The following is a 17,875-nucleotide window of genomic DNA, read 5'->3' as shown; positions in this document are numbered from 1 at the left end:
ATAGTAGCTACAGTATCTATCTATCTATCTATCTATCTATCTATCTATCTATCTATCTATCTATCTATAGTATATATCTATTTATCTATCTATCTATCTATCTATCTCATATCTATCTACAAACTCATATCTATCTACAGTATCTATCTATCTACCTATCTCATATCTATCTACAGTATCTATCTACCTATTATCTATCTATCTATCTATCTATCTATCTATCTATCTATCTATCTATCGAAGATAGTCTACGGCACTCCGGTCCAATCAAGTGCAAGGCTGGGTTCACACACAGTATATTTCAGGCAGTATTTGGTCCTCATGTCAGGGCCTCATAGCAACCAAAACCAGGAGTGGATTAAAAACACAGAAAGACTCTGTTCAAACAATGTTGAAATTGAGTGGATGGCCGTCCTTTAACGGTAAATAACTGCCATTATTTCAATATAACAGCCATTGTTTTAAAATAACAGCAAATATTTACCGTTATATGGCGGCCATCCACTCAATTACAACATTATGTGGACATAGCCTTTCTGTGCTTTCAATCCACTCCTGGTTTTGGTTGCCATGAGGACCTGACATGAGGACCAAATACTGGCTGAAATATACTGTGTGTGAACCCAGCCCAAAACTGTATTTATTTAAACAAGTATAGTGCAAAACATCAGACACGTCTGATGTTTTGCACTATGCTTGTTTAAATAAATACAGTTTTGCACTTGATTGGACCGGAGTGCCGTGGACTATCTTCCTTATATACATCAACCTACCCAGGTTTGAACCACTGGCACAAGAGATTTTGAGCAGTGCTGCTCCGCTTTCTCTATCTATCTATCTATCTATCTATCTATCATACATACATACATACATACATACCTTTCCAGGTATATATCAATGAATCAATCAATCTCATGTCTGGGTTAATCTTTCTATTTATCAATTATTATTAATAGTAACTAGTATTCACATGGCAACCTGATCAGATCTCTAGTATTATATAGATGCCTGAGTGTCTATAACTCTTCTTCCTGCTCAATTACAATGGCTTCTCGCTCTGGTTGCTTGCTCTATACACAATCTATATCTGCATGTACTCACTGCTTTATGTAACTGCGCCCTGTAATTACTCCTATTGCTCCATATAATTGCCCACAGCAAACTATTTCACACATCATTTCTCATTTTCAAGTCAAATAAATAACAGCCTAGCTCCTATATTTTTCATTAGACTTGGGGAAAGCTCCCCACCAATTGTGACCATAGAGAATTAGAGTCACCTGCTATGTCGCCCAGTCGTCCTATCTGCAGGTTCTGTAGGATGTGCAGGTCAGGGGTTTGGGTCCTCTGGGACTCTGGATAGCCTAAAATGGACAAGAATACATCATTAGCAATAATGTGCACATTGTGTAATCTCAGTATTGAGCACTGTGAGGCCCATCACGATCCAATAGTACAAATGGCCAAAAGTGTTATAACTTTTTGGAAAATTATGCTCATGATATTTGTTAGCCGTGTTGGACTCTGCTTCATGAAATTACATAATGCCTTCTTAAATATCACAAAGCTTTACTGTAATAGAGAAGAAGTGTGACTATACAAGCAATGTGGTGCCCAGACTGGCTTGACTGACAGGTCTGTCCCTATACACAAATAAGGAGAAACGTGTCAACCATGCTGATCCAGACAGCCGCCAAGCAACCCCTCCTCCCATGGCTGGAACACTAAAGTGATTCAGAGTAAAACAAAAGGGGGCATTAGAATTTCATTTTACAAGCCGTACAGGGGTATTCTTATCTGGGCCATTTATGGCATATCCAGGATATCCCCCCTCTGGGACACAGGATATCCCCCCTCTGGGACACCCTCTTTACAATGAGGGTTCCACAGACCCCTTTTCCCCCTGGCCTGCTTGAGACTGCTAAAGGATAGGGCTGAGGGTAGTAGTAGCAGTAGCGCTGGGGGTAGCAGTAGTAGTAGTAGGGCTTGGAGGGGGGGGGGGGGGGCTCAGGGTTGAGAAGCCGAAAAACAACTGAGCTGGCTGTGTTACGTAGTTTGTGTAACTTTCTTTGACTTTAATGGGAGTTGTGTGAAGAACATTGTATCAAGAGCTACACTGTATACATAATACTATACATAATACTAGGAGTTATAGGCAAATGCTGATACGCGGTTTAGGCAGCTCCCATCAGAGCCAAAAAGAATTATGTAAATACATAAACTAGCTAACGTGGCTGTTTTCAGCTTCCTGACCCCCTCCAGTGGTGACTAGCAGGCCAGAGAACCCTTGTTTTAAAGACAGGTCCAGGCCCCAGAGGTGAGACCCACATCTATGGGGCATTTATGGCATATCCCCTTTAAGGCATGGAAAAAAAATGCCCCAAAATTATTATTATACAAGTCTTTGGCTTTAAAGAGTCCCTATAAATGAGGTCATTTTTGTACAGTTGGAATGGATTAGCTAATATTTATGGACAGCCAATTTAGTTTTAAGAAATGTTAGATATAAAAGTCGGCGTAGACACATAAGTCCGGCTTTTTTTGCGCTGGACTTAAAAATGTCTTTGCAGCTCCGACAGTACGGAGATTTATGTAGAGGCTCACTGCCTCTACATAAATCCCGTGCGCGTGCCAGGAAACCTACGCCAGGTCAGAGCTGGAGTAGGTTTCCTGACTATTTTATAGCGAACAAAATGATGAATTGAGAGGTCCCTGAGTCCGTGCCCCCCATTCTGCCCCCTCCACACCCCCTCCCCTACCGGGCGGAAAATGGCCGGATGCGAATATTTATTTGCAAAACGGCCATTTGCAAATAAATTTATTCGCATCTGGCCAGTTTCCGACAAAAAATATGCATTTTTTCATTGATAAAAATCACCCAAAGACTTGTCCCAATCTGATTCAGTATCTGTACTTTATTTCTAGAACACTTGTACATGCAAAGATTCTAATCTGCAATTATAATGACTCCGCCATAGAAAAAACTCATCTATAGAGATGAGTTGCACTAGTACTGCAGAAAAAAAGCTGTTTTTTCTAAACCCGGAAAACCGTTTTCAGTTCCACAATGAACTGGAGAAGCTTAGTAAAGCGAAACAGCTGTCACCTGTTACCATCATGGGTTGTTGGCGTCTTACCTGCTAAATTTTCGACATAGACGAATAAACAAGCACCGATTATATCACGCGATAGGTGGTGAGTGCCGCTTCATTTCTATTTTTCTTGGATTGTTTTATTGCTACATTCATTACAGCTGAGCACCCCACCTGTGTATGAATTACTTGCCTGCACTACAAGGTCCAGTAACACAGAAAAAGCATGGAGTCACATTTTCTTTTTATTCTAAAAGTATGCTGTTCTTTTAGTGTTCTTGAATGCCACAAAAAAATTTTGCACTCCGATATTTGACTTTAAATGACACCCATCTAATAAAAATGGCCGTCAGTTTAACAGTGTGTGAACATAGCCAAAGTCTTCAACCAAGTTTTATTGGGCCACAGTAACTTGGGCGTCACCATATTGATCAGAATTTATAATCCTGTCAAATTGTCTGAACAATCAACTTGTCAATGGACGCTCCAAGTTGTGTTCCATGTTGCTACTACCAGCTAAACCCTACACTAGTAACCCAGATGGAGTGAGGCGGTGTTCAGTCTGCATTGCTATACCGATAATTCAGCCCTCTATCTCAGCGAGCGGTGGGGGGAAGGTTTCCCCAGGGACCGCTGCACACCTATTTGCCTGCACTTTGCACGGAAACCTCTTTTAAGTTCCTCTAATTCATAAATGTAATTAAATAATTACATTAGTGCTAATTAACATGAAACTGCAGATTATTTAAGCGCAAAAAACACTATTCAACTTCTTAATTATTCTTGTTCACACAGCATTTCCTTTTGCTCGCGCGCCCTAGGTGCAGATAAAGCAGCCCATCTGCTGGTAATTAGAACTAAATAATTTCCGACAATGTAGCTTATCATTTTGACTGCACATTTGATTAAAAACAGTGTACAAGCAATATCCCAAAGCGACAGCCTGAGCGTGAGGATGGGGCCAGGGGGTACCCGACCCCAGGGGCTACATTAGGTGAACGTTTAGAATATCAGAAGCGCAGACAGGAACACAAACACAAGCTGTATACCTACCCCACACAAACAGACGCAAATTACACAAAAAGAACAAAAAGGCGGCGACGGGTTCCTAATAATCTGCTCACAGGAGCGTAGGAGCTTCTGTACACAAAGAGAGGCCACACGGATTGACCTACAATAGACACACAAGACGCATGTAGCCGCGCGGCTCTGTTCATTACACACACGCACACACACACATACACAGAAGTTTCTTAACTCATTTCACACAGATGAAAAGCAAATTATAGGAAATGGCCCCTCGGCTGCTCATCTCCCTCCTTATCCCCCACATCCCATAATGAGTTTATTTGTTTAACTCCCCGAATTAAACGCCGCTTCTAGTGCGGGCCTGGTAATATCACTCTCATCATGTCGAGAACATTTTCCTGCAGAGACCCATCTGAATAAGAGAAGGTCCCCGCGCTGAACTCAATCAGGGAAGCGTAATGTGCTGGGTAATAGAGGTGGTTGATAGATCTGGAGGCTAAGAGCTCTTTACCTAATGATGGGATATGGATAATGCTCCTCCTGCACGTCCTGATGTGATTCCAGTTGGATGCCAGATGCTAAAAAATCAAGGGAAGAGCAATGAGTGAGAGAGGCAGTCTGGAACACACTTATCGGAGAGGGCGAGGGGGGTCTTAAGCTTCCTTCCTTCATCCTGCCGTACGGTTAATCCAAGCTTAAATTATATTAATTGATTTAATTATATGCTTTAAAAACATCCCCGCCCCCTCCCCAATTAATTTAATTAGGAGGCGGCAGGATGCGGCGGGTGAGGGGAGATTAAGGCCGCATTCGCTTTAATTAAAAGAATATGAATTAACACGGAAAGTGCGGGGTGGGGGAGGGGGGGAGAGGTAAAGCAAATATCAATGAAATGCTGCACACTAATTAAAAGGCCGTGTTAAATACTTCTTGACAGAGCAATGACAGCACCGAGGTGTTTAATCCCCCCGTAAGTGAGGAAAGATTTCATATTGAAATGTACGCGGGCCGTACAATCTGTTCCTCTTGCACATATTAGACTGTCTCTGCGTCATTAGCTTCCAACATCTGGACGACAGTGACCCTACAAATCACACCGCCCGTCGGAATGACATCATAAATCGATCCTTCCCGCTAGAGATAAGCGATTCTGCAAGTCGCTACTGAAATGTTCCCATATTATATGGCTGGTACAGTGCAGGGATATGTAGGTATATGTGTGTGCAATGATGTGAATGGGATGAGGAACCAATCAATCATTGTATGTGAAGACTGAAGAAATTCACTGTCCATGCAGAATGTGTTATCACAAGATCACTGGGTCTGTTACAGGGGTTTTTTAGTACTTTTTCATTTATGGTCTATCCTCAGACTAGGACATCAATACCTGATCGGAGACAATCTGCACCCCTATCAATCGCCTGGTTTCCAGAGAAACAGTGTCTGCATGTATAGAGAACACAGCTGGAAGCAAACATCTCCGCACATTGTAAGGTGGCCATGCTGTGGTATTGCAGCTTCTCAACCATTCACTTTAATGTGAGAACAGCTGCAGTAACCTAGCACAGCCACTACACAATGTATGGTGCTGTCTGCTACTGTTCACTGTATATGCAGAGTATATGTAGGCGCTATGACTCAATCAGCAGATTGGAGGTGTTGCTGGGTTCTGGATGCTGATGACCGATTCTGAAGCTAGGCCATGAATGCAAAAGTCTCAGAAAATCCCTGATAACGCAAAACAAATGATAATTAAAAAAAAAACAAAACACTTTATATTTGTTCAAAGGAAACTATCAGCTGTTTAACCATCAGTTTAGACAAATCTATCCTGCTGATATCTCCTTATATACAGCATGGGGATGACAGTAAATTTCTTCCACTCATCCTTGGCGCAGTTTGCGTGCAGCTTATAGTTAAATCCATATGCTATCGCCCCCAGACGATCTGCCCCAGCCGGCCTGCCCTTTCTAATGAACATCAGTGGAGTGGGCTGGATGGGTCCGCCCCCCAGTGCACCAAACTGCCCTATTAGCTTACAAATATAACAACAATCTGCATTGAAATGGTGCCGAGGATGAAGATAAGAAACTTACCGTTATCCTTAGCGCCCTGTGTGCTATAAGGAGATATCAGCAGGTTAGATAGGTTAGAGGTTGATAAAGTTTCCCTTTAATACATCTGATATATCTGCCAGTTCTCCTGAACTATCTATTTTAGTTATTAGCATGTTGTTCATTTAGGAAGTTATATGCATGGAGGCCCATGAGCACTTTCCATGTTGAAGGAACTGGAATAGCACGTGCTACAGTTGTTAACAATGCCAAGAGTCAAGCAGTTTATCATGACGACCATTAATTAAGGCAAAGGGCTTGTAGTTAAAGGGATTGTATAAGCATAAAAAAACCATTCTTCACAAACAGTGCCACACTTGTTCACTGGTACTGCAGTTCAGCCACCTAAAAGTGGAGCAGCCCATGGACATATATTGTGCTGTTTCTAGCACAAAGCAGCCATGTTTTTATCCCCATACAACCCCCTTAAAGTAAGACATTTTAGTGGACATGTATGAGTATGTATGATATTGGCTTCCAAACTTTCCTGGCTACTTAAAAAATTCTGGATCCTAAAATAAAGATGTCCAGCTTTAAAAGCTTCAAATAAAATAAAAAAATCATATAGCAAGAAATGCTAAAACAAAAGATTGGCCACATGATTAAAACCTGGAATCAAGCCAAAGAGAGGGACTGAAATGTACATTAAGTATCAATTTATGATTATGTTGCTTTAGGGCACACTCGCTCTACAGAATGATGCACCAATTTCCGCTGGTTGTAGACGCGTTTTGTCACATTCATTTATTTTGGTATATGGTATTTATTAATTTTCTGGATACTGCAAGAATGGAGAATTAAGCACATGCTGCATTGTAGAGGATACACAGGGACAAGGTATCTTCTGTATGAACATATCAACCTGTATTTACAATGATTTCTGGTTATATAGCTGGAACATATCTTGACGAAGACCATAACTCAACAGCTAGTGGGGATGTATGGGCACCTATTGGCTGCAAAGAGACAGCATAAACCTGCTGACAGATTCCCTTTACCATTTATCTGTTGTGTAAACGGCCCATGTACTGTACATAATAACTCTGAACTCTTCCCAACAGACCTGCCATCACAGTTAATGTCTAAAAATCTGTTTATTTGTTTATATGTCAGACTTGACAAAGTAGCAAAGGGGGATGATGGTTGATGCGTGCCTGTTGGGGGGGTCTGTGACCCAAGTTGCTGAAATGATGGGTGTGTTGAGGTCTATTGTTGCGATGATCATCAGTATGCAAAAACTGGCTAAGCATCTACAGATAGAAGTAGCTGTTTTTTCCTCCTCATCTTCTAAGAGTCATAACTCTTTTATTTTTCCAGCTACAGGGCCATGTCCGGTCTTGATTTTTTCAGGAACAGGTGTACTTTGTAAAGGCGCCTTTTGATCTACCATACCATGTATGACGGAACCCCCAAAATATCATTAATGGGGTGAAATTGGGAAAAACTAATACAATTCTGCAAATTGTGGGGGGTTTCTGTGTTTATGTAATGCACTTTACAGTAAAACTGACATTTTATCTTTATTCTATAGGTCAGACTCCATGACGTACGGTTACAGCATGGGTCCTTAAGTGACAGGATTCCATGATGTACCCGTACGGCATGGGTCCTCAAGAGGTTAAAGTGTCACTGTCGGTATAACTTTCAAAATCTAAATCAACAGTGGATGTGATATAAAGCAAGTTTGCAATTTACAGTCATTATTTTTTAGTTAGCATGCTTATTAACAAAGCTGAACTTACCAGAAATCCAGGTCCAGTCTCCTGAAGGCAGATTTTTAGTCTTTTGAAGTCCTGGCCAGTACAGAGAGTCACAGCCTAATGTGCCCGCCAGTAACATGACTGCCTTCTCTCTGTGAGCGCTCAGATGGCCTGGGAAACACAGGACTTCCTGTGTTAAGGCTCTTGGGGGAAGAAAAAACCCCCACAGGAACACAGAACACAGGAAGTGCCGTGTTTTCCATGAAAACTTAAAGGGGTTATCCAGTGCTACAAAAACTTTTGCACCACTCTTGTCTCCAGACTGGGTGGGATTTGAAACTCAGTTCCATTGAAGTAAATGGAGCTTATTCGCAAACCACACCTGAACTAGAGACAAGAATGGGGCAAGAGTAGCCATATTTTTGTAGCGCTGGATAACCCCTTTAAAAAAATGAATGAATATAAATTGCAAACTTGCTTTATGTCACATCCCCTGCTGATTTTAGATCTTGAACGTTATAACAACAGGTACACTTTAAAAGGGGGTGTCTGGCAGGTCATCTTGTTGTTCATTGTTTCATGGTCTCAGCCTCAACACACAGGAAAAGGCCACTCAGCTATGTTACTAGTTGGGGCAGGTCACTGATTCTCTGCTAAGTGAGTTGACAGTAAATTCACAATGATACCAAAGCCAAAAATGTTCTCACCTTTCCTCGGGATCGGAAGTTCTGTAAGTGCCGTTCCCTGGACTCTTGTAACATTTTCTTTACACGTGACTTTTGTACATGCAGGATCCAGGCAATGGCAATAACACCAGCAGCCCACCTTTGGCGCTGATATGCTAGATATGCCACTCTCTCTCTGTAGCCTCTCCATGTGGCCTGGATCTTGCTGGCTGCTGCCTCCTTCCCATCTCTTGCCTTGTAGCGCTGTCCAGGGTGGCTCATGAGTTTCTGAACCCATGATCTGTTTTCTAACACAGATAGAAGATCGGAAACTGACGGTGTCCTACCCAGCTCTAGATCCAGTGTAGCTGTTCTCATTTTGTCTCCATTTACTACTGCAGTAGGTATAGTGTAAGCCTGGAGCAACGTCTGTAACCTCTCCAAAAAGGTCATATAGCTAGCCCAGCTGAGGCAATAATGCTGCTGGAAGGCCAGAAAGTCAGCAGCCTTAGGGTCAATTAATCCATCATGGATGGTGAAGCAGTGACCCATGTCTGGAGTAACTGGGGATAATGCCCATGCGTCCTGTTAAAAGATAAGAGTATTAAAAGCCAAGGTATAGGGAACTAAATGTGTTAGAACTGAGCCTAAGGATATAGGCACATTCCGCAATGCATAAGGTGACATGAAAGGCAGACCCGTGAAAAAGCCCACAGGTAAAACATGCTGATTTTGCATGTGAACAAAAGCCTAAGTTTACTTTTACACAGAACTGAAGTTTTGCAGAGTTGTTGCAGATTTAGGCCTCGTTCACACAGTGTATTTTTTCAACAACGGCCGTTTTTTAATAACACTGCGGCATTACATTAGATTGCATGAAATCTACATGAAACACACTGTATACACTATGGACGTGGTTCTCTGCAGCTGCACAAAAAACTGACATGTCTTTTTCGTGTGGCCGCTATTCAGTGAACAGCGGACACTGGCTGTGGACACAATGTAAAGTGGGGCTCCCGGACGTACTTAACATTGTGTGCTATGGCTAATTGGAGTGGCCAATTAAAATGAAGTGATTGGCTGATTGGCCAGGTTAACATCACAGACAGCGGACGTTGTTTGACATGGCCGTTTCAAGCAACGGCTGATGTTTTGCCATGTAAGAACATGGCCTCAGACTTTCTTATGAAAGCCAACTGGGAAGATCTGCAACACATTTTCAGCATGACTATTTAGACAGACTCTTATTACCATCTAATACATGTCCAAATTCTGTCATTCAGGCTTATTAGTGGCTTCTAACTAAAGACTGTTACCTGTAGATATGCTGTAGTTTTGTTACAGTGTGACGTCAGTGCTGTCAAGCAGGATTCCGATGTATTCATAAGATGAGGTCTATTCCCACCCTTCAGCCACTCCCTATACCAAGTAATAACTGTCAATCATCAGCCAGATGCACCTGCATCTCATGAGTACATCAGACTCCTGCCTTATGGTGGTTTTACATGGAACGATTTATCGTTCGAATTTGCACGATAACGGTCGAATTCGAACAATAATCGTACGTGTAAACGCAGCGAACAATCAAGCGACGAGCGAGAAATCGTTCCTTTTGATCTTTCAACAACTTCTCAAATCGTCGTTGATGGTTCGCAAAAAATTCGCAGATCGTTCCATGTAAACAGTCTTTCAACGATTTCACCTATGTATAAGATAGACTTAAGCGATCGCAAAACGGTCGCAAAACGATTTTTCCGTACGATGTATTGTTCCGTCTAAACGCTGATCGTTATTTAAAAAAAATTGTTCATTCAAAATCGTTAATCGTGCGATCGGGCGAATTATCGCTCTGTGTAAAACCCCCATTATAGTGCGGGCATTGTGCTGCAATGAATAACCTTACACTTAACAACATTTGCAGATATGCTTTACAGCAAGCCTCATGGACATAGGTACAATAAACACCTGCAGACCCTATCCTGCAGAAAATCAGTAAGAAAACACCAAAAATTCCTAACATAGAAAATTACCTATTGCGTAAAAACTGTTTTTGATGACACATTCCCTTTAAGAGACAGATCGCTGACATCAGCAAGTCTCTTATACTCCATGCTGCCCTCCTACCTGGTGACAGGTTCCTTTTAATCAGATCATTAATTTCATACATCAGTGAGAGATTTACTGTCCATCACCCCCACAGTAATGTATTACATAGTTTGTGGACAGTGACCTTAGATCAGATACCTGGGATTCTGGAGATATGTAGCCCGGCTGCTCCTTATACTTTCCATTTGTAGATGTCCTTGTAGTTTTAGCAGACACATTATGAGGTACTGATGGCGTCTCCAGGCCACTTTCTGGTACCTCACTCTTAGACTCATCAAAGTGACTGCTTGCATCGTCATGGATGTGGTCCGCTTCAGATGAGGGGTCTGATGACTTCATACGATTTCTGGCTGCAAGATGGTCAAATATGAGAAGCATGAGATAGCATATAAAACAAAGTCCGCCAATAGCAAAGTCCTGGAAACGGCTTAACATCACAGCTGCACGCGTCTCCCTGTCTTATTCTATGCACTGATCTATATGACGGTATTATTTAAACACTGTATAGTAGTATTATTTGGGAAGTGAATAGGAGTATTGTGTGTAATATTTGGCTGTATTTGGATACTGTAGTGAGATATTAATAAGGCTTTGTATGGCGCTATTATTGTATGGGGGTAATAAAAAAAAAGTAAAAGGCCAAATACATTAAAAGGGAAACTCTGGCTTTTTCTCTTTTATATCAACTGGTTACACAAAGTTATATAGATTTGTAATTTATCTCTATTTAAAAACCTCAAGTCTTCCAGTACTTATTAGCTGCTGTATGTCCTGCAGGATGTGGTGTATTTTCTCCAGATTGACACAGTGCTCTCTGCTGCCACTGTTGTCCATGTCAGGAACTGTCCAAAGCAGGAGAGGTTTTCTATGGGGATTTGCTACTGCTCTGGACAGTCCCTGACATGAACAGAGGAGGCAGCAGAGAGCACTGTGTCAGACTGGAGAAAATACACCACTTCCTGCAGGACATATAGCAGCTATTAAGTACTGGAAGACTTGAGATTTTTAAATCAAAGTAAATTACAAATCTATATAAGTTGCTGACACCAGTTGATTTAAAAGAAAAAAAAATCACTGGAGTTCCCCTTTAACCCATTCATAAAAGTAACTAAAGATATTACTTTTCCACATAGCCCTCAGACAAGACAATGCATTTGTTGTATCGCTCAACCAGACTTCTGTATCCTGCAGGGATGATGTTTTTAAACTAATGAGCTTCCTCAAACCAAGTATATGCCCCATTTTAGTCTGCTCCTACAGCCCTTTGAGGCTTTTGGTGTTCGGACTTTTGGGTTTTACTTAATGAAATTGTAGATAAAGCATTAACAAGAACATTATGGTCATTTATAGCAATAATCTTAGCATCTACAATGACAAAATAATAATAATAATCTCTTGTATTGGTCAAAAAGGGTATTGGTCATGTTGATAATTTTTCTCTGGAGAAGGCTTTTGTTACTGTATTTGAGTGTGTAATTGGTAATAGAAAGATCATTTCCAATGAAGTAATGCAATATTGTTGTTCAGAATCATTCAGATGGTAATGAAAATCTCTGCATGTTCTGTCTGGGAATGTTCGCTGTAAAAAAAGGAGTAAATTTCGGGTGTTGGGTGGAAACATGAAACATCTGCACATCTATGATCAGCGTTAGACAATTATTCCATAATGAGGAGCGAACCAATTTGCTTGTATTATGTTCTAGAAGGCGCATGGTATTGTCTGTAAACTCCAGAGACATATTGACCCATTTTCACAAAATCCATTCAATGTCATCTTTGAAAATAATATTCCCTCTACAATGCATTTTTATAATTCTTTACATGAACACCCGACTGGCTGCTGTTACTTGCTGCTTCTGGGTCAATGGTCCAATTGGGGTATAGGACTTGGGTTATAGGTCACATTAAGGACATATGCTGAATTGTGTTTTTTTTTATAAAACATTATCATTTGCTGTCAAAGCAATTTGCTTATCCACCATCGAGACACAAGGGGCACCTTCATTACACCTCCCCGCCTCTAGATATTTGGGGTCACATGACCATTATGCCAAGTTGCCTTTACTTGAAGTGTTGTCATCAAAGAGAAAAGTATACTGCCACAGATTGGAGACTTATTGTCTTGAGCAACAAATTCAGGTTTTGTTCAGGAACCAACAACGGTGAAGTTTGAGTTATGGAGGCTTCAATCCTGTCTATGTTGTGGAGCCACACACTGTCTAATCTGCCAGTGTGATGATGAGGGACGCTCGAATATGACCCCTAATAGTATATGAGGGATACTAACAGCTCAGTGATATGTGCCGCCACATGTTGCCTCTCATGGCTTTCAGTTGACGTTCTTTAGTAAAATAATGGTTGCCCACAATAAGTTACCAGATTGTAACACTTCTAGAAATTGATGCAGTTCACCGAGAGTCACTCTTGACTGAAAGCCAAAGTGTACAGCATGCAGAGAAAGTTGTCGCCAACCTTGACCAGGCTTGCGGAAAGGGTCCCTCCAGATGGTGGCGCGGCTGATTATGTTCAGTAAAAAAAACGCCACTAAAACCGCTCCATGTGAATGAGCTCATGGTACTCAAGTGGGGGTATAAAAACTATAAAATTCTTATTCCAAAAACATGTACAACGCGTTTCGGCTCCTAAATATACTGTGGAGCCTTCATCAGGTACCCCACATGAGTACCATTAGCTCAATCACATGGAGTGGTTTTAGTGGCGTTTTTTTTACTGAACATAATCGGTTGCGCCACCATCTGAAGGGACCCCTTCCGCAAACCTGGTCCAGGTTGGCGATACCTTTCTCTGCATCCAGACTAAAGGAAATTCAGCAGGCTACTAGAGACTCTTTTCAATTGAACCGGTTTCCCCGATAAGGTTACCATTCCGCTCTATTATTGCGGTCATAGATCATCATTAAATTCACACAGATAAAGATTCATTCATTTCCAATAACTCCTCAGACAGCTGCCAATGAATGCTGAGAGGGGTACCCGGCGTATTCTCTGATTGATCCTATTAGCCAAATGACACAATTTTTCTTCTTACATTTTGACTAACTGTAAAAAGAACCATGCTGCCATGACACAGGGTAGCAGCACAGTCTGATGACGATTCAGTTTAACTTTGGTCTTTGGTTTTGGCTGCAGGAATATTTTACAGTAAGTTTTACAGAAATGTACCTTTGCCTTGTGTAAGTGAGGCTGTTCTTCTCGCATAGGCACCATGGAGGGGTACAGGTTGTTGTTTTATAGCAGGAGGAACCAAGGTAAGACGAGCAGCAGGAGGAATAAGGCCTCTTTGTATCAGACCCAGGATTCCTAAAGAAAGAGCATTCATTCTTGAGTGAGGAACACTTGTTAAATGCTAATTATACCATATACAAGAGATTTACAGCGTACCCGGCGTTTCAGGATAACCTGCCATGTGTGTACATGAGGAATCACACTATTTCAGGCCCTTATCTAACTTGTATATGGCATTCTTCACCAGATTCCTGCTTTGTAGGCTTCATCTATAATGTTCTGTTGGCACTGAGTTAGGCTAGGTTCACACTGCGTTTTTTCATCCGTTTTTTGCAAAAAACGGATGAAAAAAATGGATGCATTTGTGTGCATCCGTTTTGATCCGTTTTTCCATTGACTTCCATTGTAAAAAAGAAAGGGATTAAAACGGATCCGTTTTTTTTTAACAGACGCAAAAAAAACAATCCGTTTTGATGCGTTTTTTTTTTTTTTTTACAATGAAAGTCAATGGAAAAACGAATCAAAACGGATGCACACAAATGCATCCGTTTTTTGCAAAAAACGGATGAATAAAATGGATTGCAAAAACGCAGTGTGAACCCAGCCTTAGTGGTAACATCTGAAAGTGCACTCAAGCTGTCAACTAGGCCAGACTGGATGGTGGAGGGTATGGGAAGCATGCCTGGAAGTCACTGCAATCCCTCCTCTGTGACTGCACACCAGTCATTGCACCTGCCATTTAAAGTTATTTTGGAGTGCAGACTAGGTCCTACCTGTTCTGTTCCCCGACACTCCACTTCCTCCCTCTGGCCATCTTAGAAGCCATGTTGGAACATTGTGTGCAAGTGAAACCACATCCTCACGCAATGCCTAATAGCTGCCCGATTACACTGAAATATTGGTAACATTAGTCTACAACTACTACTACTACTACTGAGCATCGCCAACAACATGCACTCCCCCCCATCCTAGAAGGTTTACTTCTCAGATGGCCAGAGGGAGGAAGAGGAACTCCTGGGAACAGGTAGGACATTTTCTGCTCACTGGAAAACCCCTTTGAGCTCTATAAAACATTGCATTGATGTTTTTTTTCTATACATACAGTGCTCTATTGTTTTTTTTACATAATTTTAGAATCTTTTTTCTTTCTTTTTTAATCCCGCTAGTAAACTTAAACATGTGACTGATCACTTGTACAATACACTGCAATACTTGAACTGCTGTGTGTTATGATTCTACCGATCTCCTGCAGTGTGTTGTGATTCTACCGATCTTCAGCTATGACAACTGGCACACTGAAACTGGGTAGCAGCAGAGAAAAAAATATTGTGCCATAGAGAGGGCCCCCTCCATCAGTCTAACCCCTTAGATGCCATGGTTACTAGTGACTGCAGCATCTGAGAGGTTAAATGGCCTTAAATTAGCTATTTATGAACAGAGCAGCTGCTGTTGGATAGTAGGTTCATAAAACTGTTGACCCCTGACATATATGGCATGACCCCTGCTCCTAAGCCTCCACCATATGGAGTAGTCCACAGCCTGTGCTTTATGGAACAGTCCTCAGACTAAAAGTTGTACCTAATGTCTTTTATCGGCCAGTAATATAAGAAGAGGGAATATCCTGTACAAACACCACACTGTGCTAAGCCTAGCAAAAAAAGAATAAAACAATAAAAGAACATCTTCTAAAAAACTCGACTTTCCCATACACTCTACACAAGCCGTCTTTTTCCATAACAAACATTCTTCAAAAAAAATCACCAAAAAATTAAAGACAAAGAATAATAATGTACATCTACATGATAGTTCAGGTGGTCTCCGAGTCGCAGCCAAATGATGCTAATTCCCCACATATATTATGTTGTCACTGGCCATAGGGAAAGCAGGTGGTAGTTACTGGTAATTATCCCCCAGTGTAGTGGTCGTGGTGTCTGCATTCACACCTCTCACCTTTCTGCATGTCTTTTTCATGCACTGGCGGAGGAGGTAGAGAGGCATCCATACGATGAGAGGCTGGTAATACCGACAGATGACTGACAGTGGGGCCTCTGGCAATCTGCTCAATAGGCACCTATAAGGAGGAAGATTTAACCCAGTGAACGCACGGATGTTAGGAATACATTATTTCCGCTTCATTCTGTTATACTGCTGCAAGGGGGCATCCAGTCTGTCAGGAAGAGGTAGACACATTCTCTGGAAACTGTCCAGACGCTAAACAATGCTAGACTTTATTACAGCGTTGACCTCTTTATCAGAAATATTACAAAAGGCGTCATTTCTGTGTATGGCACCCAGGAATTTTCTGGTCCCTGGACCTTAACGGAAAATGTATCCGGCAGGTGTGGTAAAGGGAATGCATGCAGAACTTTTGCAAACGCTACATCTGTTTCACAGAGCGGGTGACATCAGTGGTGCAGAAAGGAGCAAGAGAAGGATGGTAGGATGGGGGTTTGAGAGAGGAAGATATGAGCTGGCTCAATCTGCCTGATGCTTTGCACGTGGGCATAAGGCCAGGCAGAAAAGCGCGGGCCCATCTTATTGGAATTCAGTGATGGCCCTCGTTTCCTGTCCAGAGACAGATGTAACGCAGCCGTCCATGGCATTGCAAGCAGGCATTGAGCTGTTTCCAGGGATTTATGTGTGGTGGAGAGGCAATGTCGGAGGCTCACCGTGCGCCCCTGCATAGCGAAATGACAGCCAATCTCCCATTCCACATGACAAGCACTGGATAAAAACTTAAAACAAATGGTGACCTTTCCAAAGATTAATTTGTTTACCAGCAGAATCCTCCTCTCCTTGTCATCCCAGATGGAGCATATCAGAATGTCCCCAGATTCTAGGTGTAAGGAACGCTGACTCCAATCAGCTCCAACTCTCCGGCAATTAGTTCCAGGCTGTTTTTTCCCCTATTTCTCTCTCTCTTGAATAATATTCCCCCCATCCCTACACACACAATTACCTCCCCATCCGATCAGGGAAATTGTCACGCTTCCCATTACTGGTTTAGTAAGTACATTGCAATGAAAACATCAATTTGATTACAATGAAAAGTAAATCTCCAAGACAACCTCAAACAAGGGCATGAAATGTCTATTATGGAGAGTTACTCCTGGTGGAGTGGTTACTCCATGCATGACAGCCTGGCATCCGAGCAGGGTAGAGCATGACCATATATCATCAATGATCTACAGTATAGCGCTGTTTAAAATTTAAATAAAGGGAGGCAGTCGGTTTACCAAGATCAGGTCAATGCGCCTCTCCATAGGGGTTTATTCACAGGTCACAGTTTTTACCATGGGTTTTCCAAAATCGCAGCAAAACTGAAGAATTTTGCTGGAATTTTAGAAAAATGGTGGAAAATGTGCATCTTGTGAACACGCGTTGACTAAATATGGTAGCATGTTGGCATGTCTAGTATGTTAGAGTGTAATGGTAACCAGACAATTATCATCAAGGCTAGAAGGCAATGTTTAACGTCCATTATCCAGACATATTTTAATTATTTCTGGGAAGAATACATACATTGTTAAGGAATACATACATTGGCGTACAATACAGTGCATCTGTATCGCAGAGCTACACTTTGCAATGCAACAACAGGCAGATGATTACAAGTCTATAAGCATGCAGTCATTTATATATAGGGTATATGTTTGGTAGCACAGTTTATGCGTATATGGCAAATGGGATGTGAACTTACCTTAATAAATGAAAAAAAAAAAAGGGCAATAGGGCAATGCAATGACTTATTATATATACTGGTATTTTTTTATTATGGTAGAAAGACTCTTTCATTTACGTGCATAATGAAGCTGAAGAATATACGTAGTCTTTTGTTCTTTATACACTGTATCAAATGTATTCTTAAACCTAGTAATAATTTTACAGTATATCCAGATGTATAGCAGACAAAGTCATATAGTA

General features: G+C 41.5%; 1 protein-coding gene across 3 annotated transcripts in view; it reads right to left on the bottom strand.

The window, feature by feature from the left end:
- IQCH (IQ motif containing H) overlaps positions 1 to 17,875 on the bottom strand; it is a 78,720-nt gene that overhangs the window by 36,031 nt on the left and 24,814 nt on the right. For all 3 annotated transcript variants that reach the window (XM_069985993.1, XM_069985984.1, XM_069985976.1), the window contains exons 6-11: positions 15,902 to 16,022; positions 13,889 to 14,026; positions 10,845 to 11,056; positions 8,643 to 9,185; positions 4,633 to 4,699; positions 1,281 to 1,364 (exon numbers count right to left, since the gene is read on the bottom strand). In XM_069985993.1, the coding sequence (XP_069842094.1) occupies positions 1,281 to 1,364; positions 4,633 to 4,699; positions 8,643 to 9,185; positions 10,845 to 11,056; positions 13,889 to 14,026; positions 15,902 to 16,022 (1,165 nt within the window). The remainder of the gene's footprint in view (positions 1 to 1,280; positions 1,365 to 4,632; positions 4,700 to 8,642; positions 9,186 to 10,844; positions 11,057 to 13,888; positions 14,027 to 15,901; positions 16,023 to 17,875) is intronic.

This window comes from Dendropsophus ebraccatus, chromosome 1, assembly GCF_027789765.1.
Source record: "Dendropsophus ebraccatus isolate aDenEbr1 chromosome 1, aDenEbr1.pat, whole genome shotgun sequence".
Taxonomy (NCBI): domain Eukaryota; kingdom Metazoa; phylum Chordata; class Amphibia; order Anura; family Hylidae; genus Dendropsophus; species Dendropsophus ebraccatus.
The sequence above is the reverse complement of the archived record's forward strand: the minus strand, read 5'-3'. Positions and strand labels throughout refer to the sequence as shown.